We start from the raw sequence: 27924 nt of genomic DNA, 5'->3' as shown, positions 1-27924 counted from the left end.
GTCTGTATCAGGATGGGTCTAAACAACATGGTGTAAATGCAGTTGCTGGTGAGCCTCATTTCCTGTAGGAGGTGAACAAGAGCAGAGATCTGTTTCCCTTCAGAGCACAGAGGTTGTTTCTGTTCAGAGAAAGTCAAACTGTCTGACAGTCACTGAGAGACGGTGAAACGGCACAGCACATGAATCAAATGGATCAAACAAAATTCTGCTGTTCAGTCTGTTTGGATCTACTGAAGGATCCGGTGACTATTCCCTGTGGACACAGCTACTGCATGAACTGTATTAAAAGCTTCTGGGATGAAGAGGAAGAGAAGAAAATCTACAGCTGCCCTCAGTGCAGACAGACTTTCACACCGAGGCCTGTCCTGGTGAAAAACATCATAGTAGCAGATTTAGTGGAGGAGCTGAAGAAGACTGGACTCCAAGCTGCTCCTGCTGATCACTGCTATGCTGGACCTGAAGATGTGGCCTGTGATGTCTGCACTGGAAGAAAAATGAAAGCCTTCAAGTCCTGTTTGGTCTGTCTGGCATCTTACTGTGAGAAACACCTTCAGACTCATAATATTGTTGCAGCTCCATTAAAGAAACACAAGCTGGTGGAGCCCTCCAAGAAGCTCCAGGAGAACATCTGCTCTCGTCATGATGAGGTGATGAAGATGTTCTGCCGTACTGATCAGCAGAGTATCTGTTATCTCTGCTCTGTGGATGAACATAAAGGCCACGACACAGTCTCAGCTGCAGCAGAAAGGACTGAGAGGCAGAGAGAGCTGGAGGTGAGTCGACAAAACATCCAGCAGAGAATCCAGGACAGAGAGAAAGATGTGAAGCTGCTTCAACAGGAGGTGGAGGCCATCAATCAGTCTGCTGATCAAACAGTGGAGCACAGTGAGAAGATCTTCACTGAGCTGATCCATCTCATCCAGAAAAGAAGCTCTGATGTGAAGCAGCAGATCAGATCCCAGCAGGAAACTGAAGTGAGTCGAGTCAAAGAGCTTGAGGAGAAGCTGGAGCAGGAGATCACTGAGCTGAAGAGGAAAGATGCTGAGCTGAAGCAGCTCTCACACAGAGAGGATCACATCCAGTTTCTACACAACTACCCCTCACTGTCAGCACTCAGTGAGTCTACAGACTCATCCAGCATCAATATCCGTCCTCTGAGCTACTTTGAGGATGTGACAGCAGCTGTGTCAGAGGTCAGAGATAAACTACAGGACATTCTGAGAGAGGAATGGACAAACATCTCACTGACAGTCACTGAAGTGGATGTTTTACTGTCAGATCCACCAGAGCCAAAGACCAGAGCTGGATTCTTAAAATATTCATGTGAAATCACACTGGATCTAAACACAGTACACAAACAGCTGTTATTATCAGAGGGGAACAGGAAAGCAACATTAATGAATCAACAACAGTCTTATTCTGATCATCCAGACAGATTCAATGAATGGCAGCAGGTCCTGAGTAGAGAGAGTCTGACTGGACGTTGTTACTGGGAGGTGGAGTGGAGAGGAACAGGAGTTTTTGTAGCAGTTGCATACAAGAATATCAGCAGAAAAGGACAGGGTAATGACTGTGGATTTGGACGTAATGACAAATCTTGGGCATTAGATTGTTACAACAACAGTTATACATTTCGATACAACGACATTAAAACTCGTGTCTCAGGTCCTCGTTCCTCCAGAGTAGGAGTGTACCTGAATCACAGAGCAGGTATTTTGTCCTTCTACAGCGTCTCTGAAACCATGACTCTCCTCCACAGAGTCCAGACCACATTCACTCAGCCACTCTATGCTGGACTGACATTTTACTACACTGCACTTGGAGACACTGCTGAGTTGATTAAAGTGAAATAGACTGAAGTCTTTCATATTGTGGGTTTAAATCTGTATTTTAGTTTCATTTTATTTTCTCTCCATCATTTCTGCACAGAGATCAGCTGTCAGTCAAACATTATGGGTGGTACCTCCACATCTTCTAGTTGTTCTCTTGATGTTTCTGAGTTTTTAAAGGAGATCTTTCCTGTGACTGTTTATGGAGGCTATCACTGCTCATCATCATTTTGATTTACTAAAATATTTCTCCACATGAAAATGTAAACTTCTCTATCCTCTAAATGTTTCTGGAATATTTGTATTGAAAAATGTCGACATTTCTCTTTATGAGTATGGCAGACCATGTGTGTGTGTTTGTGTTTGTTTTTGTCAAAATCATCAAACAAATGAGGAAAAACTGATTTTAATGAATGAATTCATATATTGTGTTGATGTTTTATTGTGTGAATAAACTGGAAGGCTTGACTATAAATCAAACTTTGAACAAAGTCTTTTCTTCTGTCTTCATTCCAGGATCTCACTCAAATCTGATGCAGAAAATATGAAACTAATCTGAGAGAATAACTGAAGCAGTTTTCCTCCTGAAGCATCACAAAGTTCAGAGTTCATGTTTAGAGCAGAAGATTCAGCAGTCGCTCTGTGACCTTTCAACTTTCTTCACTAAAACAGCTTCATTACAGAGAAACAATTCGCATTTTCTTGATGTTCTCAAGTCCTTTCAGATGTTTGTAATGGTCCTTGAATGCAGCATCAGTGTTACAGGTTGTGACTCCTGTGAACAAACTGACACAGTGTGATATTACACATATTTAAATCTGTCTTTACTGATGATGCTGAAGCTGCTGAAGGCTCAGTGAAGTTTTGTCTTCCTGCAGGTTAACAAGTGAAATCTGAAAGTGATGCACAACACAAGAGGGCGCCTTCATCCTGCTAACAGGGATGTAGAGGAGGTTAAAGCACCTCAGCTCAGTTTGTCCACATGTTTTACATTCTGCCATGTTTTTAGGCTGAAAAAAGCCTTTATCATAAAGTGCATTGTGTCATAGATCCTGGTAAACTGGATCAAAGCATCATTAGTCACTTATTTAGTTTGGACTGAAATTACCACTCAAATATTTCATCAGCAGCTCATCAGCTTTGTATAATGTCGTGTTTATGGGCTACATTTAAACTACAGTATTACACTTGCTCACAACAAATTTTTTCAAATGAATTCTATTACAGTTTAACAACTAGTTGATGAGTACAGTGAAACAGTCATGGTGACCACAGAACAGCTGAAGACTGAACTGAGGTGAGGATGACACTCAGTGTTTAAAAGGTCACTTTCTGTTGTGTTCAAAGATTTCCTTCAGATATGGTCTTTAATCAGTAAAGCCAGTGATACAGCAGTGTCATTAGCTGTGTTATTGGCACCAGGCTGTGTTTATGTATGTATTTAATCCTGTCTGAGGATGTCTTCAGCATGAAATGATCATTTGGTCAGCTGCTGTGTCTCATCTCTTATCAGACATTGGTTGGAATGTCGTTGGTCATAGCAGATGGCCCCGCCCCTCCCCGAGCCTGGTTCTGCCGGAGGTTTCTTCCTATTAAAAGGGAGTTTTTCCTTCCCACTGTTCCCAAAGTGCTTGCTCATAGGAGGTCATATGATTGTTGGGTTTTTCGCTGTATGTATTATTGTAGGGTTTATCTTACAATATAAAGCACCTTGAGGCGACTGTTGTTGTGATTTGATGCTATATAAATAAAGTTTAATTGAATGGACACAGTCAAACTGCACGATGCAAATAAAATGACTAAAATCATCTTTCTTGTGGTTTACTGACTTCAGACCAGCAGACAAAGCCGACAGATTCCAAAGTCGGGGAGAAATCTAGATTTTTTTACTAAAAAGTTTTTCTTGTTATCAATAGACATTTGGAATGACAGTGTTATGACGTGGACTGAAAACGCAGACAAAGGAGAAAATCAAAGTTAAAAAAAAAAATGTAAAAAAAGGTGAACCGTTTCTTTTGGGCTGAAGTCAAAAATGGAAAACTATTAGGGCAAAACGTCCTGGGACAAACTAAACTACGAACTAAACTGGGAGCAGCTAAATTACTATGATGACTGAAACATGAAACTGAACAGGAACATGAAGAAAAAAAAAACATGAGCATGAACCTGAGAAGTAGAAATAAAACGCTGTGACCAGACGTGACTTGACATGGAGAAAACACACAACCTGACAAAGAACAGGGGAAGGCAGAGGACATGAATACACAGAAGGGTAATGAGGGAAGTGGAAACACAGCTGACACAAATGAACCTGAACGCCACAGGAAAAGTACAACTAAACACACTGAGCATGGAACAGAATCCACAATAAAACAGGAACCACTGAGACATGAACTGGGACACGCAAGCTTGACACGAGACAGAGAGGGAACCTACAGACGAGGAGATAAAAAACAGAAAAAGACTCAAACAAGGAGACGAAGGAGAAACATAAACTAGGTTAAATCTCAACTAAACCCTAACTAATAATAAACACCAGAACCTAACATATTTACAATGTAACATAAAGCAAACTCAACTCAGTTGTTGGTTGTTCTAAAGTAAAACTCACAGTCTTAAGTGTTGATATTCAACACAAAGAAAAGCTCACGTGTTTGAATTTACTTACAATTAGTTTTTATAAATTCTGACCGTAAACAATTTTTACAGGTTTGATATTCTTGGACACTCGATATCAGGTGATGCGATTTAATAAAAATTTTAACATTTTTAATTTTCTCCCACTGAGTCATTCACACTAAACAGTGACATTATAACAGATTTGTCAGTTATTTCTGAGAGAAATAACTGAATTTTAAATATGACAGACCTCAAACCAGATTTAATTGATAGAGATATATGCAAATGTGGTGGCACAAAGATGGAAAACAGGTAAAGGCAACTAGATGGTTTTGACAGCGCCACCTGGGGAGGAAGTTACACCCCAGGAGAGGTTACAATAGCCAGTGCAAACGTAACAGTTACAAAAGGCACACGAGCTCGTTATTAACCCTTTCATGAATGATGGGGGCGATCGTGGCTCAAGAGTTGGGAGTTTGCCTTGTAATTAGAAGGCAACCCCGGCTTGGACAGTCTCGGTCGTTGTGTCCTTGGGCAAGACACTTCACCCGTTGCCTACTGGTGGTGGTCAGAGGGCCCGGTGGCGCCAGTGTCCGGCAGCCTCGCCTCTGTCAGTGCGCCCCAGGGTGGCTGTGGCTACAATGTAGCTGCCATCACCAGTGTGTGAATGGGTGGATGACTAGATATGTAAAGTGCTTTAGGGTCCTTAGGGACTAGTAAAGCGCTATACAAATACAGGCCATTTACCATGGATGAATTATGACAACCTCAATCAGGATTGTTTTCTTAAGTATTTTTATTCATCTTTAGTCATGAAAAAAAGATTTTTGAACTTGAGTTTTTTAAACGTAGTTTTCAAAGAGTTTTTTACATGTCCTCTTAGGTGGACAACATATGTTTCAACTTATGAATTTGACACTGTGTGTTGTGTTTATGTGCAAGTATACCATCAACACTGACACAAATACAAGAAAACAGCCTTTGAATAGCTGTCAACTGTAGTGACTACTATGTGTGAAAGGATTAACAAGCAGAGGTGAGGAAGGTCAGTTTCATAAAACAAAGTTTAGACAAAATAACTGCAAATGTAGAGCTGCAGAAAAGAAACTCCTCAGATAGCAGGGCTTGCTGTAGGCAACCTACAGCTAGTGAGAGCAGCTAAACAGATTCCGCACAAAGATGTAAACACAAAGCGTGGATCGTTCACCCGATGGCACGTACACAGACACGCTGTCGGGGCTGAATGCCGACATCTCACATTTTCTGAAGCTGCAGGTTTTGTCACTCTCTGACCAAAATTCACTGAACGAGCAGCAAAAGAAGATCAAAACTATGCTTCGCATTTGATAAACATCATCATAAAATCCCTCCTACCTTTGCTGTTTTGGTTCCACCAGGGCAAAATCTCACTTCCTGCACAGCTGTCTCTCTCTCAGTGTACTTCAAGAACAGTTTCCCATCTCAAATCTGTTTTCTGCATTATTCACTTGCTTATTATGCACCAGTCTACAGGTGTTGTTTTTATAAAATAACCTCTGACAAAAAAAGCCTCATTTCGGCTGTTCAGTACTGAAGAAATCTAAACTTTTTAAAATGATGCCAAATTGCAAAACCCTTAGCTGTGTCTCTAGTAAAACCTCTGTAACTTTGCTCTGCTTCACTTCAGCAGCATCACGTAATCTTCATATGCTGAGTCAAAATTTGATCGAAATGGTGATCGAATCGAATCGGGACCTTGTGAATTGGAATCAAAATGATTGTGGAAATCAAAATCGATACCCAGCCCGAGATATAACCCCACATACAGCTGAGCCACAAAGTGAACCAACTCATTTAGTTACAACAACAGAGGACCAAATGCATCTAACCAGCCTGCACCAACCTGACATTTCTTCCCCCTGAGTTAAATGAATAGATGCAAGTTAAATGACTAAAAACATAAAGCCACTATAGTTCCCACACAACAGTTCCCTGACACTGTGTTAATTTGTTCAGTTTTTATCAACAGTTGTAACAGACTAAGCTACCTGAGACATTGCATTGAATTATTGTTTATATCTTAATTATTTCACCTGATTGATTTCACCTCAGATATCTTGTTTTTTCCTTTTGGTAGCTCAAAGCAGCTCGTGCTGTTTCTGCTTTCTTTTTGATGCCAAAAAGAAGAAGAATGCTTCAAAGAAGTGGCGTTCATGGTCTCAGTGGATTGTTGTTTGGAGATGTGTAATATTAGTGCATGTTACAGTTTGTTATTCAAAATTGTTCAGTTGTTGTTTGTTTTGCTGACAAAGCATTCAAACTGAGCAGAATACAGAAAGAGCAGAGTTTACAAAACAAATCAGGAAATGACTTCAAACTTACTGAGAGCAAGGCCTCTGTTACTAATCTGTCTCATACAAAAACATGCTGTACAGGTACAATATGGTAAATGTTCATGGGAATCCAACAGCTGGCTCTACCTGAACCACTTAAATATTTTATAAAGTCACTGAGTCAACAGTTTCTAACATTGTTTTCTTAATTGCAGTTAGAGTGTGGCTGGTAAAGATGGAAACACATACAGAATGTAAACTATCTGAATTTGGTGAATTTTGTTAGGAACAAATGACACAAAAACAAAGATAAACAACACAAACAGGTTCTTAATATTCATTAATAATTAGAAAACATCTAAACATCCTGGTTGTGGATTTTTTGCAGTCTTAGTTGCGCTCGCTGTCATCTTCATAATCATCATGATCAACACATGACAGGGGGAGGTCCTGAGGTGGGCGGGGCTGTCTCTGGTGATGTCACCATGAATGGCAGGAACAGTGTTTGCCACATGTTACTGAAACATCACAGTACACTGGTGTAGTTTCATTTCCATCTGTTTAACATTTGACACTTCAACACTGAGGCGAACAAGAAGAAACAGTGTTGGGTCTAAAATAACTGGCAGGAAGTAACCAGTAGAGTAGCATGTGTTTATAGTGACTGTGTTATGGTTACTACAGTTAGGTAACTATAGTTACCAAAAGCACACAGACCAACAGAGATCAGATGCTGAATGTTACAGGAACTCGCTCATCTGTGGTGATCACTGAGTGCTGCTGTGTTCTTTTGTTGAAGTTGGCTGGTTGGACAGTCTAATAGTGAAAATGACTTAAAGAGGTGTAGAATATTACTACTATTAAACATTAGAGCTCAAGTTTGGATCATTTAGATCTAAAAAGATCAAACTAGCTCTTAATTTCAGCAATCCAGTGAATAGACAGGAGATTAGAGGACAGGTTGGTGTTATATTTCAAAATTACAGCCAATGAGATGTTGCATGATGGAGCATCTCCTGATTATTAATGAAAACAGTATGTTATCATTTTCAATTCAGGTGTCAAAGTAATTTGACAAACTTGAAGTTGCCAAAGATTTTAAAAAGTGATAATTATATTGAAGAAAATCTATTTTTCATCCGTTGAATTAAACATTTTAAACCTCAGCTGTCTCAATCCTTCTATAGCGTTTTGCAACTACGACGAACCTGAGGAGGCTTGGATTTGGCTGCAGGTGTCGCTGAACATCTTTCTCAGCAGCACACATGTAGGTACAACATAACAACTCAGTCAAACTTCTTTCTGAGCTTTGCTTCCTCGCAAGACTAAAGGTGGCATCCTGTGTCACACAGTCTTATCATCATCCACCTGGAGAAGAAACATTTACAGTAATCCTGGTTTTGTTTTCTGATCCTGTAAAAAAATAACTGAGGTCAGCAAAGCCCAGAGAACACAAGATACACAAGGTCCAACATTCAGACTCAAACAGCCTTCATCAATGAAGAGCACCAGGTTGGTCCAATTATACTAGATATTAGTGGTGTGCGATACTGCATATTTTGGTATGGATCCGATACCAAGTAAATATGGGCCAGTATCGCCGATACTGGCCCCAGTATTGCTAAATCGCAATTAATTTTGATGACCTTAAGTGTTTTTTATTATTAATTAGTTAAAACACAGGATATAATTAGAAGAAATAATTTATTTATAAATAAAAAAAAAAGCTTTATTATTGTGGCGGGTCGTGGTCTGCGATGCCGCTGCAGGTGAGATGGACTCACCTTCACTGCATCTACAATCATGCCTCGCCGATGGCCGTATCGCCATACCGATTCCCTCGCCTGCTGGCGGGGTGGGGTGAAGCGAGCGATGGGGGGATGTGGCGGGGCGTGTTCTGCAATGCCGCTGCAGGTTTGGTGGTGGTGACGTGTATGGCTGCCAGCGGGAGAGCTGCAGCCGTTGAATGTATTGTTACAGCAACCGTGTGATTATTGTAAGAATAAATGATGCTGCGAAGCATGAAGATGCCATCGGGTCTGCCGTGGTGGCGATCTGTTTTCTTTCTTTTTTTTTTATCTTAAGTGCACGCAAACCAGTAAACAAATTTTAAAAAATGCTGTTGATAAACTATAATACAAACATTACAATTAAAATTCTCAAAAACCAAAACAATCGGTAAAAATATAATTAATATGTAAACAACTTAACAACCCCCAAGTGTCTAAGTCATGTGACGTGTCAGCGCAACACCGAAACATAAGATTTGGGGAGAGGGAGCAAAGTGTGCCTGCTCTTCGCTGACACAGCAGCGGCGAGTCCAGCGACCTGGCTGTTTCGTTTTTCGTTTTTTCTTGTTTACAAAGCACATCATTGTAAACAAGCAGAACTCAAACTAAAGAATCGATCTCACCAGGCTAGTATCGATCCGATACTGATGCCGACTTGGGATCGATACTGTCGATATTTGGATCGATCCGCCCACCACTACTAGATATCACCATACATCACATTACTGTGTATGAATAATAACCAAGAAACAAACTCTGAGATGCTGAGCATGTGGTTCCATCATCAGACTGTAACCTCTGGGAGTGTGAGGCTGTTCCTCCAGCCTCAACAACAATCTGACTCTCCAGTCACAGACAAACAGAAAACTCCAGCAGGGTGATGGAAAACGCTGAGTGGGTGGATGCTGGAGTCCACACATTAGCAGAGTGCTTCTTGTTCCCACTGAACCATGTGGACAGTGACTGTGGAGAGCTGCCCTGGAAAACTGAAAAAGGGAAATAAAATTTAAAAAGCCAAACTGGATTTCCATAAAGACCATCATTGGTTCAACTTGTCTGTGAAGGTTCTCAGTCATCCAGGTCATCGTAGTCTAAGGAGCTTGGAAAGAAAAGTGTCTGGACTTCTTTAAGTTGCTTGAAGACTGTTCACCTCTCATCCGAGAAGCTTCTTCACTTCTAGGGTCAAATGGTGGATCCTCTACCTAATCACATGAGCCAAGGTGTGAAAACGGGTGTAAGTTTTCACCGCCTCTGTTTAAAGATGGTCGCTCACAGTGGACATGAATGGCCTCTTTTACTCCTCTTTCAAACCTTCTGTCTTCTCTGTCCAAAATTCAGTTCTTTTGAAAACCATACATCTTTCCACAGGTCTCAGCTTCATCAGACATCACCTGAGAGCTGGATGAGGCGAGCACAAACAGCAGCCTATCTGATGAAAATTACTTTTTGGATCCATGGGGTCAGGAAAGCCAGAAGCAGGGGAGCTGGAGAGGTACCTATCATGGAGTTATGGATCTATTGCATAGTTTTCCTCACATCCAGAAGCTGTCCATCAAAATCAATACAGCTCTTCCTGCATCTGGAGCTTGTGACGCTTTGTCAGGCAGGACTCCTGTTCACTGCTAAACAGTTATAGCTTCTGTCAAGAGATTTATTCTAAAGACACTTCTTCAGCTAAGAGTCTAAGAGGAGAAACACACACAGACGCTGCAGCATTTACTTTAGACAGGGCAATCACAGAACGCTCACACCAGAGTGGGGGCTCTGTGATGCGCGCTTCTGTTCTTGCACTTGTCTTTATTTATACATAAGAAAAATGAATACATTTGACGTGAGCATGTGCGTATGTGATTGTGTGTGTGTGTGTGTGTGTGTGTGTGTGTGTGTGTGTGTGTGTGTGTGTGCGCAAGGTCAGAACTGCTTGTTTGACTTCTTACTATCGCTGTGGGAAGGTTCAGATACAGATATCAGAACACGTTTTATAAAGAACAATCAGTCCAAAACAATGAAAAGTACAATCAGTTCTAAGCTAGGAAATGATCATCATGCAGCATTCTATCACAAGTAAACTTATATCATTAAAAGCTTATACTGACTAAAAATACAATTTCTATTGACAGCTTCACAGCAAGAACCTTGAGAGCAAACTGCTGCTGAAGCTTAACCATCATTATACTGAGTGAAGAAATGGCACATTTTTTGCTAAATATGCAGAAATACATGCACACCCATATAGTTTATTGTAAAGTAAAGTGCTTTGTATGTACAGATGTTGAAGTTGCCTCGTTCAAATGTTTTCTAAAGCTGCGGTGCCATTTGGAGTAAAAGTGAATATAAAGCATACAGTATATCCTGTTACTGGAAATGATCTCAACTGTTTATATATTTGTATTATTTACTGTAGTTATGGGTTTAAAAAGCTTTATGTTGTGAAAAACTGAAATCTGGAAAATAGAAATGTTGTGCCTTAATTTGTTAATGTTTTTATATATATTCTACTTGAAAATACTAAAATTTGTATATTTATTTGTTTTTGTTTGTCTGATAGCATTTATTTAAAAATAAATCAGACATTACAACCAGTTACTCATACTTGACTAATTTGTTGGACAACTACTTTTCACTTTACTTGAGTAATAATATTTTAAAGTAATGTTACTTTTACTTGAGTACAATTTTGGATACTCAACCCACCACTTCTCATTACACAGTGAGTCCTATTAAAGTTAAACTATTAAAGTTTATATGGACCAGACTTGTTACTGAATGCTGTAGTGAAACATATAAAAATGAGCATTAGAGCCACATTAAAAAAAAACAAAGTATTGATCATATTGAATATGTCACAAGGCCGAACGTAAAATGAGACCAAGATGCAGACACGATGCAAAGCACTTTCTTGAAATACAGGAGAGTGCAAACTTTGTAGTAGTGACCAGCGTCCAGAGAGAGAGGTGACTGAGGAGTTTCCAGTGAACTGAGAGTTAAACCCTCTACAAAATGCCTTGTTTAGAAGAGTTAGTGAAACAAATTGTTTAGCCATCTTTGTCATGGTCCCAGTGTCTGCTCAGCTGACCTTGTGTGGCTACATGTGTTTCGGTTCTCTCTCTCTTCCTCCTCTCACTCACTATTGCCCTGCCTGGGCGGAGCTCATTGCGAGCTCCTGGCCCTCCCCCTCGCACCTGCAGTTCATCACCTTGTCTGCTGTCACTACTTAAGGCAGTGGCTGGGAGCAACTCGTCGCTGGACTATTGTGTAACGCTCGTCAGTGTAGCTCTGGCCTTAACAAAAGTTTCGAGTTCTCTTCGTGTTTTTCTTTGTGTTAATTATCCTGTTGTTGTGTATAGATCATTCGCGCCCTGTCTGGAACCCTGGTTACTGGAATCTGTACGTGAGTGCGGCGATCAGGTGTGGTGTGTGTGTGAGGAAGAAGACTCTCATGTGAAGTGAGCTGATTGTGTGAAGCTGTGTGAGAGAAGACTCTGTTTCCCAGATTCTCCCCTGGACCCCTGGAAACCCTGGACCCTTTTGCCCCCTCACCTGTATATAGTGCACTAGGAGTGTGTAAATACTGTGTAATAGGAACTGGGATTCAAGGTAATGACTTGACAACTTGTAAAAGCTTGCGTGAGCTTGTCTTTGAGTATAAGATGGAGAGAGGGTGCTTAGCTGGTTAATTACTTCGGGTAAAGTAGCGATAACTACTGTGCTCATTTCTGAAATGAACATGTAACCCTGATAAAATTTACAGCACGCAGAAAGACAACTTTCTTTGAATGCATCGTAGTTTCTCGTCTGGTAGTTTAATTTCCGGCTTGCCCTGGAGGCATCACCTGCAGCTCAGTGCGCTGAAGGTGTGGTGCAGAGGGAAAAGGATGGCAAGGAAAAACTCCATGCTGCCGCGAAGCACCGTTTTCCAGTTAAAGGGGAAAAAGAAGTTCCATTAACATTTGTGAGAGAGCTGCCGTTAGCGGTGAACCACAGATGAGTACCTACCTCGAAGGGGTCTGAGTATTTCTTCAAACTTTTTGAACTATTCCGATGAGTTAGCCTAGCTCCCTTAGCACCGCTATGGCAGTTCAATGCAGTGAAAAAATAACTAATCAGTCAGAGTAGTAGTAAATGTTGTTTAATGATGTTTAAGATGTGTTTTCATAGTATTGCGATGTTGTGGCAGTTTATTTTGTTTGTTATGAGTGTTTAGCGTTTTTCCTTTTCTTGGGCCTGCTAGTTCAGCTGCGGCCAGCTAAGTGGTTATGCGCAGTTCACGCAATAGCTGTGTTGTAGCTGTAACTGCGGGTGATGCAGAGTAATGCCAATGTATTTGCTTTTAATGTGCCACAAGATGCAAATTTATTTTAATATTTAAAAAGAACCAAGGCCATTAGGAACAAGGACATTTAAGGAATGTGGAAGTTCAACGTTCTGCATACTTCTATGCAGACTGTTTTTTTTTTTTTTGAGGCAATACCATGTATGCCTAGTGAGGAGCTGGTATCGTGGATCTAAGACGCTGTTGGTGCTCTGGAGGCCTTCTGTGTGTCAGGAAAGCGGAGCGGAAGTATTAAGAAAGCGGAACCGGCTGTCCAAACCCCCACAAAGCTGCCTGCTGAGATTGAATTGACGGGACGAGGTGTGGGTTTTCAGAAAGGGCTCACAGACGGGGACATGGTCAAGAGCTTGGAGGCAATTGCGGCTGCAGTGAATACTCAGAATAACATCTCTGAGCGGATATTGGGACACATCAGGAAGAATCCGCCAAATCAACAACTATGGGCGGAAGCTGGAATACATCACGGATCAGTTGGCTGCGGTCGCGAGGTCTCAGAATCTGATCTGTGAGCAAAAGAGTGACAAGATCACGGAATTGAAGGTAAATAACATCATGGAAAAACTCGCAGCTATCCAACGGGTGATGGAGGACCAGTGTCGGAGTGCTAAAAGAAACAGCTCGAAATTCTCATGAGTTGTTGAAAGAAAATCGCAATCATAATGTGGCTACCCTCCGGCGCCAGCTGCGGCTCAAGGCTGGAGCCGATCAAAACAATCCCTGATAACGACTATGTTGAGACTGTTCCTTCCCATCCCATGCAAGGCCACCTGGGTTGGCTGGTAGACTGTTTACTTAGCCTGGCAGGGCGAAGGATACTGTCTCCGCTGAACTATGGACACGCACACACATACACTTACACTGATAAGCATACACTGATCCCCCTCCCTTTCCAAACGCTTTCGATGCTTGTTTCCTGCGGGGAACACGGCGGGTCTATGTGCCGCGCTGGAATGATAGCGCTGTGCAGGGCGGCTGCTGTGTTCGCTTCGATGACTCCTCACCCCCACCCCCAACGTGGCTTGTCATGTCCTTCATAATGTTGTGCTGTGGACATTCATGTGCTTTTTGTGCAGAGGAGTTTTTTTGTTTCCTGTTCTCATGCTGTCCTACCATGGAAGCACAGCATGAGTAGGGGTCTTTTTTTCCTCTTGTACTTTCCCATTGTAATGTACATTTCAATGTTTTTTTCTAATGCTACCAATCTCCGACCTGTATCCCCATGTAATGTCTGTGTTGTATGTGTAAGGTCGGGGGTCCCATTTCACTGCAGGGCAACCTGCATGTGACGAATAAAGCTTTGATTGATTGATTGATTGATTGATTGATTGATTGATTGAGGACGCCAACACGTTGATGCCTGCCGCACCAGGAGGGCGGTAGGGAAAATACAAAGGAAGTCCACCTGAGAGCTACCTTATTATTTTCTTTGCTACTTTTCTTCGCCTGAGATTCAGGTTGTTTTTGTTCTCAAACCCAGATAAACTGGTAACTAAATGAAACTGACATCATAAAAAACTGAAGGTTGACAACCAGTAAACCAGTCATATATTCGAGTTGGTTACTTTATTTGAAAGTATTCCTACCTTAAGAATAAGCAAATGGAACTGAACAAAATATTTATATAAAGTTAGCTTTTGTTTCACAAACCTGTGGTCCTGTGTGCTGTGTGGGTTGGAGGTCTTATTTACTCTTAAGGAGTCTGCTACTGCCAATCTCCTTCCCAAACCTAGGAGATCATTGAGCGTGAATCTGAGAAAACCTGTTATAACTCTGAAGTAGAAGGCCTAAGGTCTGAGATTTTTTTTTTATACAATCCCTAGATTCAGATATTGTAGACATTGTACTTGGGCCAGCAGTATAGATTATCTCTCTAGAGGGACACACGTCCAGGTTACAAACAGAAGTGCCGGTAAGCAGCTTTGGAAGAGTTGATGAATTGAAAGACTGTTGCTTTTTCTCCAAAACTCAAAAAACAGTCTCTCTGGGATAATTGCATTGATAAACTCTTTCTCAAGAGTCTCAGATTATTCAATTAACTGGTCAAAATCTACACTTCTTCCGATTAATTGCTCCTTCTGTAATTCTTCATCTACCCCACTGCAATCTGGAAATATTAAATATTTAGGTATTAATGTTTCTCCTAAGCTTGCGGATTTAACTAAATTAAACTACATCCCACTTTTAAAGAAAGTAGAAGGCGATGTGGCTAGATGGAAATCTCTACCCATATCACTCATGGGAAGGGTAGCCGCTATAAAATGATGGTCTTGCCAAAACAAACTATTTATTTTCAGTGATCCCGAGTAAGCCATCACAAGATTGGTTCAGATCTCTAGACTCGAAAAATCGCCTTCTATAATGATAACTCCCAAAATCGTCAGAGAGCGGAGTATGAGTCCACCGAACCTCATGGGAGATGACAAGCAGTTTGGACATAGTTAGAACCGTGAGTCAGCTTGGAGAGTCTCGAATGACTTTTGCCAATCGAGTACCGGAAGGGTGAGCTGCTTAGGGAATGGAACCTGGCGTCTCGGTGCAAAGAGCTTTTTCCTGCATTTGCAAATAAGAAATAGAGACAGAATCTGGCCTTTTGCTGCCAAAAGGAACATCTGCTGCTTAGCATATGAGAGCTAGATGCTGTGAAACTAGCATCCCAGTGGTAGAAGGATTCATTGCTGCTGTTGCTGTGATAAATGCAGAGAACCTGGTAACTCTGTATTAGAAAGCTTGCTGCTGCATTTGTGAATGAGGGCTAAAGAAAGAACCAGTCATCACGGCGCAAAAGCTTGCTACTGCATTTGCATTGGAGGGATAAGAAGGAACCTGGCTTCTCGCTGGGGTTGGGCTGTGCTGCTGCCGTGGGCCCCTGTTCGCCCCCATGGCCTTGTGGATTACAGAGAGCAGGGGTGCCTACTGGGTTCAGCGGGGGAGCATGCCCCAGGGAGGGGCTACTTGCCCCTTCCTTCCATCCCTCCCCATCCCCAGCTGCCTCCCTCTTCCTGCTCCACCACACCCAACCACACATACAGGGCCTTGGGGTGCAGGGGAGGCATTCCCCATCTGTCCCCTTCTGGCCACCAGTGCGTTAATTTTATTCTACAACCTAGACATCCACATTACTCACACTCTCATAACACATACATACAGGGACTTGGGGGTGGACACTTTATACGGCGTCCAGAGGACAGTCTGTGTATTCAACCTCACCTCTGGTGCCAGTGCCCACCTCTCAATTTTAAATGCACGTAGACAATGAGGGTTCTCAGGACAGGCCTGCTGCTCTCTGGCAGGAAGCAACATGACCTCCAGTGTTTTAAATGCACTTTAGAACAGGACGCAGCAACGCTACATATGAGCAGGCGGAGGGAGGTTTGAGGTTTTGTGTCTCACTCCCGGTGGCTGCTTGACGGGCCTGGCACCTGTGGCTTGGTTGGGCCCTTCCGGGGGTGGGGACCCTCAGACCTCTGGGCCTGGGGATCGGTCCACTCTGGCGCAGGTGGCTGTCGGCCAAGCATGCGGGCACGCCACTGCAGCCCCTCTGGCTTCTGCTCCGTGGCTGCTGGGTCACCCTCCTCTGGAGCTCTCCTCAGCTCTTCCCAGGAGGGTGGCACGGCTGCCCTCCAGTGGTTCTCCTTGGGTTCTCAATCTCTGGAGGCCTCTGGATGTCTGGGGCCTGGATCTCCTCCATGCCCTGGGGATGGGGCTATGGCTCCCCACACCACCCTAGCAGATTGTTACATGGAGAAACCTTTTGAACACAAGCACTCTCATCCACACAGATGTACACATGGGTGCTCACAGACACAAACTACTCCTTTCTTGGCTGCTACCTCAAAGCTCATTGTGCGGTGTTGGTATTGTGTGCTGCACAATAACATTCAATTTCTCCCAACAGGTGATCCAGGAGATCTTTTCTTTTCTTTTTCAAGTACCCTTTCCCCTGTCCCTCTTCCCTGTGTTTTTCTTTCCTCCCTCTTTCTTTCTTTTTCCCTTTACTATCCCCCAATCATGTCTGTCTCATCTGTAACAACTGAAAATAAAATAAAATAAATAAATAATAATAACAAAGTCAATCAATGGACCAATATGGCAAGGCCATGATGATCCATTTGGTAAAGTTAGTCGGTTGGGCATCTTTTTGCCCTTCAGACAAGAATTTGATGGCTAAAAACCAAACGGGACAGGCAAAAAAAAAAAAAAGACGCTTGCTGCTGCATTTGTGAATGAGAGACAAGAACCTGGTATCCAGGGCTAGAAGTATTCATTGCTGCTTTTCCATAATAACTGCAGAGAAAGAACCGTGAAAGAACCGTGAATCTGAAAGTCATAAGCATGCTGCTGCATTTGCAAAAGAAGAACAAGGAATGAGAATCTAGCATCCTGGTGCCAAAGCTTGCTGCTGCAATTTCAAATGACAGAAATAGGGAGCCTGAGCGTCCCAGTGCTAGGAATCACTGCTAATTTTGTGATGTAAATGTAAAGAGACTGGCCTCATTAATAGAAGCTTGCTGCTGCATTTGCGAATGAGGGATAAAGAGAGAACCTGGCATCTCTGCCAGAAGGGCTGCATTTATTTTTATTGTTGGACTAACGGCCATAGAAAGAACCTGGCATCCCAGTGCTCGTAGGATTCGTTGCTGCTTTTGCAATGATGAATGGAGAGAAACTGGCAACTTGGTTATAGAAGCTTACTGCTTCATTTGCGAATCAGGGACAAAGAAAGAACCGGAAATCTTGGTGTAGAAAGGGTTTATTACTGCTTTGCAATAATGGATGCAGAGAAACTGGCACCGTGGTGGAGGAAGCTTGCTGCTGCGATTATGGAATGATATAGAAGCAACCTGCTAGAAGGATTTGCAGTTGCTTTTGCTGTGGTAGATGCACAGGAACTGGCAACTCGGGTGTTAGAAGCTTGTTGCTGCAGTTTGCAAATGACGGATATAGCAAGAACCTGAAACCACAGTGCTATAAAGTTTTGTAGCTGCCTCACGATGATAGAAGTGGAGACACTGGCAGTTCTGTAGTAGAGAAGCTTGATGCTGCATTGCAAATGGGGGATGAAGGAAAAGCTGGCAACTGGTGCCAATTTTATTTATTTATTTTTTTAATGCAGGGAACCTGGCAACTCAGTGCAAAGCATGCAGCATTTTGCTACAGAGGGACGGAGAACTGGCAACTTTGTGCCTTTGTTTTTTTTCCCCCCAGTCTATGCTTTATTGTGAGAGGGAAAAACAAGTTGTTTTTTTTAATGTAAAACTTAATCTTAAGGTTGTGCCACAATTTCAGCTACAAGAAGTGCAAAACAGCACACAAGCAGAAAAAATTATTCTCGAGTAAAGTCCCTGAAAGTATAAAGGACAGTTTTACATGTACTTGGATACTTTCAGCTACTCTGCATGACTTTTGTTACCTGCTGCTCCCTGTTAATGATCAAACTCTTACAGTAAACTGTTGACTCTCGTTCTGTCACGTTGTTGATCAGTGACGTCTTGTTTTCAGATGTCTGCCTTTAACTTTTTGGTTTTGTTTACTGAGTAATATACCAGGTGTTGAAGCTCTGATGGTTTTTCAGAGAGTAACAACTTTTATTACAGAGAACATTTTAAAACTCAACATAAACTTAAAATGAATTATATGTAACACATTATTGGCTACTTTAACTGTGTTTTTAGGATCTCTATCTTCCTGTATTGTCTGTACTTGAAGGACTGTGTATAAAGTACTTTGACTCTGTAATCAACCGTGGATGTAAAACCCTTCAATTTTAATCTGAGGGTCATAAATTGTTTGATTCCAATGAAATTTATATTTAATAAGCTGTGTCTTTCATGTGCTATGCAACACAGTGCATGTACATATGTGTACAATTTGTGAGCTAATCAGTCGTCTGTCACTGTGTTCAGAATAAGTGTTTTTTCTAAATCATAGAGATGTTTCCTGATGCTGAGTGATGGCTGTGACTGACTGTGAGGATGGAAATAAACAGAAACACTGAGACAGTTTCTTGATCAGTATATAAACAAACATATGGCAGATGAGACTGCTACATACATTTTTAATATGTGTTGTAATTTTTCAGTTGTGTTGTCCATTGTGATGACCATCTCACACAGGTCCAGAGCGCAGATGTTGCTGCATTGCGGCAGTGTTATGCAGATGTGTTCTCCCCCTGCCCGGCCGTTACAACTCTCACAGAGCACCATTTTATAACCCGCCCTGGTGTGACGCTGTGTTCACGGCCCTACTGCTTACCTGAACATAAAAGACAAATTGTTCAGAGAGAATTGACTAAAATACTGAAGTTGGGAGTAATAGAAAAGTCACACAGCACGTTGTGTAGCCCCATAGTCCTTGTAAGTGAAGACAGATGGGTCTACACCAGGCATGTCCAAAGTCCGGCCCGCGGGGCCCCGCAAGTAATTTTATAAATAGAATAGAATATGGCCCGCACTTCAACTTTTGCTTGAGTTTATTGCACTTCTTAGTTTTAACACCAGGGGGAGCTGCTGTTGATCAAGGCAGTTGCTCCACCAAAAAGGACAATCACAGAAGAAATTTATCCCAAGTTACTAAACATGGCAGAACCAAAGAAGCGAAAGGTAGAAAGTGAGCGCAGAAAATTTCAGACACGGTGGGAGAGTGAATATTTCTTCAAAGAATTCAAGGGGACGTGTGTCTGTTTGATCTGCACTGAAACTGTGGCAGTTATGAAAGAGTATAATGTACGACGTCATTATGAAACCAAACATCAGACCTATGCATCCTACACTGGTGCTGAGCGAGAGCAGAAATTAAAGCAAAGGGTAGCTATCCTGCGGGGTCAGCAACAGTATTTTTTTCATGCTCAAATTGTCCAGGAAAAGGCTCCAATAGCAGCTATGAGGTCGCCCAACTCATCGCAGGACATGGCAAGCCTTTTTCAGATGGAGACCTCATAAAACACGGCCTCGTTAAAGTCACCGAAATAACGTGCCCGAAAGAAGTGCAGGACTTCAACAACATCAGCATGTCCAGAAATACAGTTGTGCGACGCATTGAAGACTCGTCAGCCAACATTAAACTGCAACTGTCTGATAAAGCTGTGCTTTTGATTTTACTCCATCGCATGCGATCCGAGCACCGTTGCCGCAGACACCGCACAGCTGCTAATTTTTGCGGGAGTGGACGAGAGCACGAGCGCTTTAGGTGAGTAAAAATATATTCCACAGTACCCGTGTGTTATTAAGCATGCATGTGCAGGTACACATGCTTCAAATATGAATAATGCGCATCAATTCTGTCACTACCCTGCTTTTGCGCACCACTTTCTTATATGCGTTTTCTTGTTAACACACAGAGTACACACCGCTGTGTACAGCGCACGCACACGCAAAGTCAGCTGATCTCATCTGATGCAGATCTGCTCCTTGATCAAGTGACATTTGTCTGGATTTTTTGCCATGAGTGGCGATCAGCACCGCGGCTGGATGGCCCGATTTACATACCCAGCGCAGCTGATACTCACCAGAATAATTCACTAAAATTATATGCACTCCTGTTATTAAGTCCAGTTCAGTCTGTTAATGTTGATAACCGTTTCAAACGAACGTTAATAGATGTTTTGCTAAGCCTAATAACGTAAATAACAAACTTGAAATGTACCCGTCCCATTTTCCCTTTATTGTTTTTTCTCTGTGCTGTAAATCTTCTGTCCAAGAGGAAATCTGAGGCTGCTGTTCTGAGAATGAGCTACCAAAGCTTTTTCTGAATAAATCAATAAAGATCCATTTATGGAAAGCTGTGATGAAGGCAGTTTTGTCTTTAATTATATTCAACAATATAACACATTTGACCACTTTTAAGTGATTTTTAATACAGTAAAGTTAAGGTTATATACCTAATTTCTAGTAAGTGGCCCAGCCCTCCTATATTTGTATGTATGTGGCCCTCAGCGAAAAAGTTTGGACACCCTGGTCTACACGGTTCTGTGCTGAATACTGCAAAGTGAATGAGGGTGTCACAGTTTGATGATCACCCCATGTCCTGGATCTACGAGCTCCTGGAAGGCTGCCGATGGCTCCCCTGCCTCAGTCGGGCGGTGGAGCTATGTGACGTCAGCTGGAAAACTGCCACAGAAATGTCAAAGATAACAGTTAAAAACCAAAGAATAAAATGAACTTCACTGCAGTGATGCTCGTCTCAGGTCCTTATTGGTTACGAAAGTGTTTTTACTTCATTTCCTAACTAAAACTGTCCAGAATATTCTTCAGAAAAACCTCAAAGGAACTGAACGTTCAAAAATATGCTGAAAGGAAACTTAAGCACATACTCCCACACAATGTCACTGTTTAATTTACCATTAGACACATAATGCTCACAAAACACATTCCCATCTAAGTGGGTTAAAAACAGGGAGACACAATACACAATAAAATATATACAATAAATAAAATGCATATGTAACAGTGGCGAGTGTAATACATAAGCCTATAAAGTGCAGTCAGGCTATAGCTTACACTCCCGCTGTCTTTGAATAAAACAGTTTGGCTAAGCTTCTTTATGCTCTCCAGTTGTTTTTAGCAGAGGCTGAGCAACCCAAGCTTCTTACTTCTTCTGTTTTCCTAAAGAAACATGAACATGGAAACACCACAAAGCAGAAACAAAAGAAAAGAGCTAAAACATACAGTACATGGGTCGTCCCTATTACTTTTTGTTTCTTTGCACTGAACCAGCTGCTTGTGACACTTTCAGATAACAGGGCTCATTTCTTCTGAACAACATGCCCAGAAGGTGAAAATAACCTCTCACATGGTATGGATGTCACTGTGTGTCTCACTGTGTGTTCATGTTTGGGCCACCATTTCTAGGGACAGTCCTCTATGTCAGTAGTTGGCTCTGTCCTGTATCGCCCACACATTTCTCAGTACAGTCCTCCTCTTCATCAGATGAAAACTCTGAAACAAGCATGAGAGCTGATCTTTTCTTAGATGGCTCGTATGTTGCTGGTTGTTCAGGCTGTGCAGGCCTCTCCCCCTCTCTCCTCAGATCCTTAAACCTAGGATCCAGTGCTGTTGCAACCCTGAGCCACATGATGTTATTTTTTTCCCTGCGCGACCTTTGAAGGTCTCCTTGAATTTAACCATGTAAGCTGGGTCATCCTCAGAGACCTCTATCACTCACATCAGGTGACACAAAGCTGGCAACACCACTGAGCAGGAAACAAACTTCTCCCCTCCCAGAAGTTCAGTTATACACCTGCAATAGTAGAGAAACACACTTCATGGAGAATTTGTTACATTCACTCACCTAAGGTTCAGTTACTTTAAACACACACTTTACCACTTCTGACATAGATGCTGGTTATGTTCAGTTCCCCTACCTGCATAAAGTGCTGTGATGACCCACTTGGTGAAGTAAATCCGTTGGGCATCTTTCTTGGCCTTCAGACAATAATTCTGATGGCTAAAGAACCAAAAGGGAAGGTGGCAAAAAAACCCAAACAAAACACTGTTACTGTTTAATTTTTTAACTTGTAATCTTCAAATATGTCATGAATAAGTTTTGTTGGATCAGGTGGATGATACAGTCAAAGACTTGAAAATACACAGACATCTTTTCATTTCCAAGAATCCTATTTTGATCTTTGTTTACATTTATATTTTTGAATACAACTATGATAGAATGGAGACCAGGCCAGGGTGTACACTGGCTTTCACTCAAGGTTCCCAGGACAGAGCCCCGCCCACCATGAGCCTGGGTGGATACCTGCTTATAATAATAATAATGGATTGGATTTATATAGCGCTTTTCAAGGCACCCAAAGCGCTTTACAATGCCATTATTCATTCACGCTCACATTCAATTATAAAATATAAGGACTAATACTGAATCTGAATATTAAAGAAAAACTGAATTATAATGCAAATTCCTAGATAGCTGTTAGATGCCGAAAAGAGTGATATGGATTACATATGTGTGAACTGCTAACCCTAACAACAATGCCCTGGACTGTCAGTATTATTACATGCTGTGAACATGAGGAGCTTTGAGCACAGTTTCAATCATAAAAGAAAAAGAAAACACAAAGAGAAAAAAACAAAATAGAAAAAAAGCTTAACATTATGATGTCATTTTCTTCCCAACGTTCTACACAGAAAAATGGCTCCTATCACAGCAAAGCATCAGGCTCACTATTTATGATGACTTAGACCAATAATGCATGTTAGACTGTCAGCTGTGTACTTGTTTAGTATGCTTCTGTGCAGTTAGGGTCACCATCTCTATTTGAGTATAATTAAAATGCAAAAACACTAAAAGTTACACATGAATCTTTCTCAAATGTGCTGTGAATAAATGCTGCAGGTGACTCACTGTGGGAAAGCTGTGTTATTAAATGAAAACATCTGTGACACATGTAGCACATTCACAGAGGAAGAGGACACAAATGGAGGACACACAGAGGCTGTAATAAAGTCAAAAATCCAAATCTTTAGTCAAACACAGGCAGTGGTTACAAACAGGAAGACAAGCAGTCCATTAAACAGTCTACAGGGTCAAACATGCAGAGAATTCAAACAGCAGTGAAAAATAACTGGAATTAACTTAAAACTTAAAGCAATGGGAACAAAGTGAAGCAGCTGAATATATTCACTTAATTATCATCAATTACAAAGGAGAAAAACTATAAAGGCAGCATTCAAACTGAGCAGAATACAGAAAGAGCAGAGATTACAAAAAAACAAAACAGGAAATGACTTCAAACTTACTGAGAGCAAGGCCTCTGTTACTAATCTGTCTCATACAAAAACATGCTGTACAGGTACAATATGGTAAATGTTCATGGGAATCCAACAGCTGGCTCTACCTGAACCACTTAAATATTTTATAAAGTCACTGAGTCAATAGTTTCTAACGTTTGTTTTCTTAGTTGCAGTTAGAGTGTGGCTGGGAAAGATGGAAACACATACAGAATGTAAACTGTCTGAGTTTGTGAACTTTGTTAGTAACAAATGACACAAAAATAAAGACAAAACATACAAACAGGCTCTTAATATTCATTAATAATTAGAAAACATCTAAACATCCTGGTCGTGGATTTTTACAGTCTTAGTTGCGCTCGCTGTCATCTTCATAATCATCATGATCAACACATGGCAGGGGGAGGTCCTGAGGTGGGCGGGGCTGTCTCTGGTGATGTCACCATGAATGGCAGGAACAGCGTTTGCTACATGTTGGTGAAACATCACAGTACACTGGTGTAGTTTCATTTCCTGCTGCTTGACATTTGACACTTCAACACTGAGGCGAACAAGAAGAAACAGTGTTGGGTCTAAAATAACTGACAGAAAGTAACCAGTAACCAGGAGTTAGAAAGTGGATGGCATGTGTTTAGAGTGACTCCAGCGGGGCGATGGAAAACGCTGACTGGGTGGATGCTGGATTTTGCTGGTCACACACATTAGCAGAGTGCTTCTTGTTCCCACTGACCCATGTAGACAGTGACTGTGGAGAGCTGCCCTGGCAAACTGAAAAAGGGAAATAAAACTAAAAAAGCCAAACAGGATTTCCATAAAGACCATCTTGGAATCAGTAATCAAAGATGGATCACAAATTTATAGAAAATCATTGGTTTATCAAATAAATATGGACAGGTTCCTTAACTGTAAGCAGTTAAGATGTGATTTGATTCCCATCCTTCATGTAAACAGCACATTTGTCAGGGCCTTCAGGTAAATACAGGAATAATCTCAGGTCACATGGCTTATTGTAGGAATTCTGTGAGGAAGGTTGCTCTAATATTAATACCACAAAATCCAAGGACACAGCAACAGCTCAGATTTCTAGAACAATTTTAAAAAACGTCAGCCTATCGATCCATTTTCTTCTTTATATTTAATTCAGGGTCACAGTGGGAGGGTTGGTGGGGGGCTAGGGCCTGTCCCAGTAATTATGGGTAGAGTACACCTGGACAGGTCACCAGTCTGTGGCAGCACTAACAGAGAGACAGACATTAGAGTAACAAGTCTGTTTAAAATGACTGCAAACTTGCTACAGCTGCATGTATGACCATGTGTTTCTGTGCACACAGTCCACTGCAGGAAGCTGCAGTCAATTTTTTTGAGTCTACTTTAAACAGACCTCACAAAAGCCTGATGGAGCTCATCCAGCAGTCTGAATTAAGAATGATACCTTTGGCCAGGGATCAATCCAGCACATCTCCTCACCACCTTCATTTTAACGGTCCTGGAGTGTGTACTCTTAAGTATTTTACCCACACATGAAAAAATACTGACATTTAACAAAATATTTTGTAGGTAAGGAAAAGTTACATTTACTGGATCAGTTTAAGACCAAAATACATTTGAATGAAATACTGACACTAAACAGTTCATGCAAGATTTTACTAAAACCTTGAATTAAACTTGAAAGTTTGCATTTCAAGCACATCTTGATGTTTTAATTTAAAATCTACTGTGACTGTGTACACAGGAAAAACTACAAAATAATGTTTGTTTTAATTTTCTTTGATTTTTTTTTTTAAACATTGTGGACCACGACCGTCATCATCTAAATAGTTCTTGGTGGAATATTTCTTTAGAGCCTCCCTTCACAGATGTGTCTGTATCAGGATGGGTCTAAACAACATGGTGTAAATGCAGTTGCTGGTGAGCCTCATTTCCTGTAGGAGGTGAACAAGAGCAGAGATCTGTTTCCCTTCAGAGCACAGAGGTTGTTTTTGTTCAGAGAAAGTCAAACTGTCTGACAGTCACTGAGAGACGGTGAAACGGCACAGCACATGAATCAAATGGACCAAACAAAATTCTGCTGTTCAGTCTGTTTGGATCTACTGAAGGATCCGTGACTATTCCTGTGGACACAGCTACTGCATGAACTGTATTAAAAGCTTCTGGGATGAAGAGGAAAAGAAGAAAATCTACAGCTGCCCTCAGTGCAGACAGACTTTCACAGCGAGGCCTGTCCTGGTGAAAATCACCATGTTAGCAGATTTAGTGGAGGAGCTGAAGAAGACTGGACTCCAAGCTGCTCCTGCTGATCACTGCTATGCTGGACCTGAAGATGTGGCCTGTGATGTCTGCACTGGAAGAAAAATGAAAGCCTTCAAGTCCTGTTTAGTCTGTCTGGCATCTTACTGTGAGAAACACCTTCAGCCTCATTATGTAGCAGCTCCATTAAAGAAACACAAGCTGGTGGAGCCCTCCAAGAAGCTCCAGGAGAACATCTGCTCTCGTCATGATGAGGTGATGAAGATGTTCTGCCGTGCTGATCAGCAGAGTATCTGTTATCTCTGCTCTGTGGATGAACATAAAGGCCACGACACAGTCTCAGCTGCAGCAGAAAGGACTGAGAGGCAGAGAGAGCTGGAGGTGAGTCGACAAAACATCCAGCAGAGAATCCAGGACAGAGAGAAAGATGTGAAGCTGCTTCAACAGGAGGTGGAGGCCATCAATCAGTCTGCTGATCAAACAGTGGAGCACAGTGAGAAGATCTTCACTGAGCTGATCCATCTCATCCAGAAAAGAAGCTCTGATGTGAAGCAGCAGATCAGATCCCAGCAGGAAACTGAAGTGAGTCGAGTCAAAGAGCTTGAGGAGAAGCTGGAGCAGGAGATCACTGAGCTGAAGAGGAAAGATGCTGAGCTGAAGCAGCTCTCACACACAGAGGATCACATCCAGTTTCTACACAACTACCCCTCACTGTCAGCACTCAGTGAGTCTACAGACTCATCCAGCATCAATATCCGTCCTCTGAGGTACTTTGAGGATGTGACAGCAGCTGTGTCAGAGGTCAGAGATAAACTACAGGACATTCTGAGAGAGGAATGGACAAACATCTCACTGACAGTCACTGAAGTGGATGTTTTACTGTCAGATCCACCAGAGCCAAAGACCAGAGAAGGATTCTTAAAATATTCATGTGAAATCACACTGGATCCAAACACAGCAAACACATGGATGTTATTATCAGAGGGAACAGAAAAGTAACATTAATGAATCAACAACAGTCTTATTCTGATCATCCAGACAGATTCACTGAATGGTTTCAGGTCCTGAGTAGAGAGAGTCTGACTGGACGTTGTTACTGGGAGGTGGAGTGGAGAGGGGAGGAGTTTATGTAGCAGTCGCATACAAGAATATCAGCAGAGCAGGGATTGGGGATGAATCTAAATTTGGACATAATGACAAATCTTGGTCATTAGAATGTAACAACAACAGTTATACATTTTGGTACAACAACGTCCAAACTCGTGTCTCAGGTCCTCGTTCCTCCAGAGTAGGAGTGTACCTGGATCACAGAGCAGGTATTTTGTCCTTCTACAGCGTCTCTGAAACCATGACTCTCCTCCACAGAGTCCAGACCACATTCACTCAGCCGCTCTATGCTGGACTCAGGGTTTACAATTATGGAGCCACTGCTGAGTTGATTAAAGTGAAATAGACTGAAGTCTTTCATATTGTGGGTTTAAATCTGTATTTTAGTTTCATTTTAGTTTCTCTCCATCATTTCTGCACAGAGATCAGCTGTCAGTCAAACATTATGGGTGGTACCTCCACATCTTCTAGTTGTTCTCTTGATGTTTCTGAGTTTTTAAAGGAGATCTTTCCTGTGACTGTTTATGGAGGCTATCACTGCTCATCATCATTTTGATTTACTAAAATATTTCTCCACATGAAAATGTAAACTTCTCTATCCTCTAAATGTTTCTGGAATATTTGTATTGAAAAATGTCAACATTTCTCTTTATGAGTATGGCAGACCATGTGTGTGTGTTTGTGTTTGTCAAAATCATCAAACAAATGAGGAAAAACTGTGATTTTAATGAATGAATTCATATATTGTGTTGATGTTTTATTGTGTGAATAAACTGGAAGGTTTAACTATAAATCAAACTTTGAACAAAGTCTTTTCTTCTGTCTTCATTCCAGGATCTCACTCAAATCTGATGCAGAAAATATGAAACTAATCTGAGAGAATAACTGAAGCAGTTTTCCTCCTGAAGCATCACAAAGTTCAGAGTTCATGTTTAGAGCAGAAGATTCAGC

The 27924-nt window shown here is 41.7% G+C and overlaps 1 protein-coding gene across 2 annotated transcripts; it reads left to right on the top strand.

The window, feature by feature from the left end:
* LOC116312436 (E3 ubiquitin/ISG15 ligase TRIM25-like) lies at positions 1 to 27782 on the top strand. 2 transcript variants are annotated; one of them, XM_039607655.1, is made up of 2 exons: positions 1 to 1623; positions 27081 to 27782. In XM_039607655.1, the coding sequence occupies exons 1-2, from the start codon at positions 180 to 182 to the stop codon at positions 27317 to 27319; spliced, it is 1683 nt and encodes a 560-aa protein (XP_039463589.1). In that variant the 5' UTR covers positions 1 to 179; the 3' UTR covers positions 27320 to 27782. The 2 variants fall into 2 exon arrangements, with proteins under 2 accessions (XP_039463589.1, XP_039463590.1); XM_039607656.1 differs by lacking the exon at positions 27081 to 27782 and adding an exon at positions 2346 to 2509 and having other exon boundaries at positions 1 to 974.
* Positions 27783 to 27924: the final 142 nt, after the last annotated feature.

This window comes from Oreochromis aureus, unplaced genomic scaffold (genome assembly GCF_013358895.1).
Source record: "Oreochromis aureus strain Israel breed Guangdong unplaced genomic scaffold, ZZ_aureus HiC_scaffold_23, whole genome shotgun sequence".
Lineage (NCBI taxonomy): Eukaryota > Metazoa > Chordata > Actinopteri > Cichliformes > Cichlidae > Oreochromis > Oreochromis aureus.
This window is presented reverse-complemented; position numbering and strand designations above follow the sequence as displayed.

What these genes read in the sequence shown, in the direction of transcription:
- LOC116312436 (XM_039607655.1), top strand. Translation starts at nt 180, where the DNA reads ATGAATCAAATGGATCAAACAAAATTCTGCTGTTCAGTCTGTTTGGAT. An exon ending in ATTAGATTGTTACAACAACA is followed by an intron (nt 1,624 to 27,080) that starts GTTATACATTTC and finishes CTTGGTCATTAG; the next exon opens with AATGTAACAACAACAGTTAT.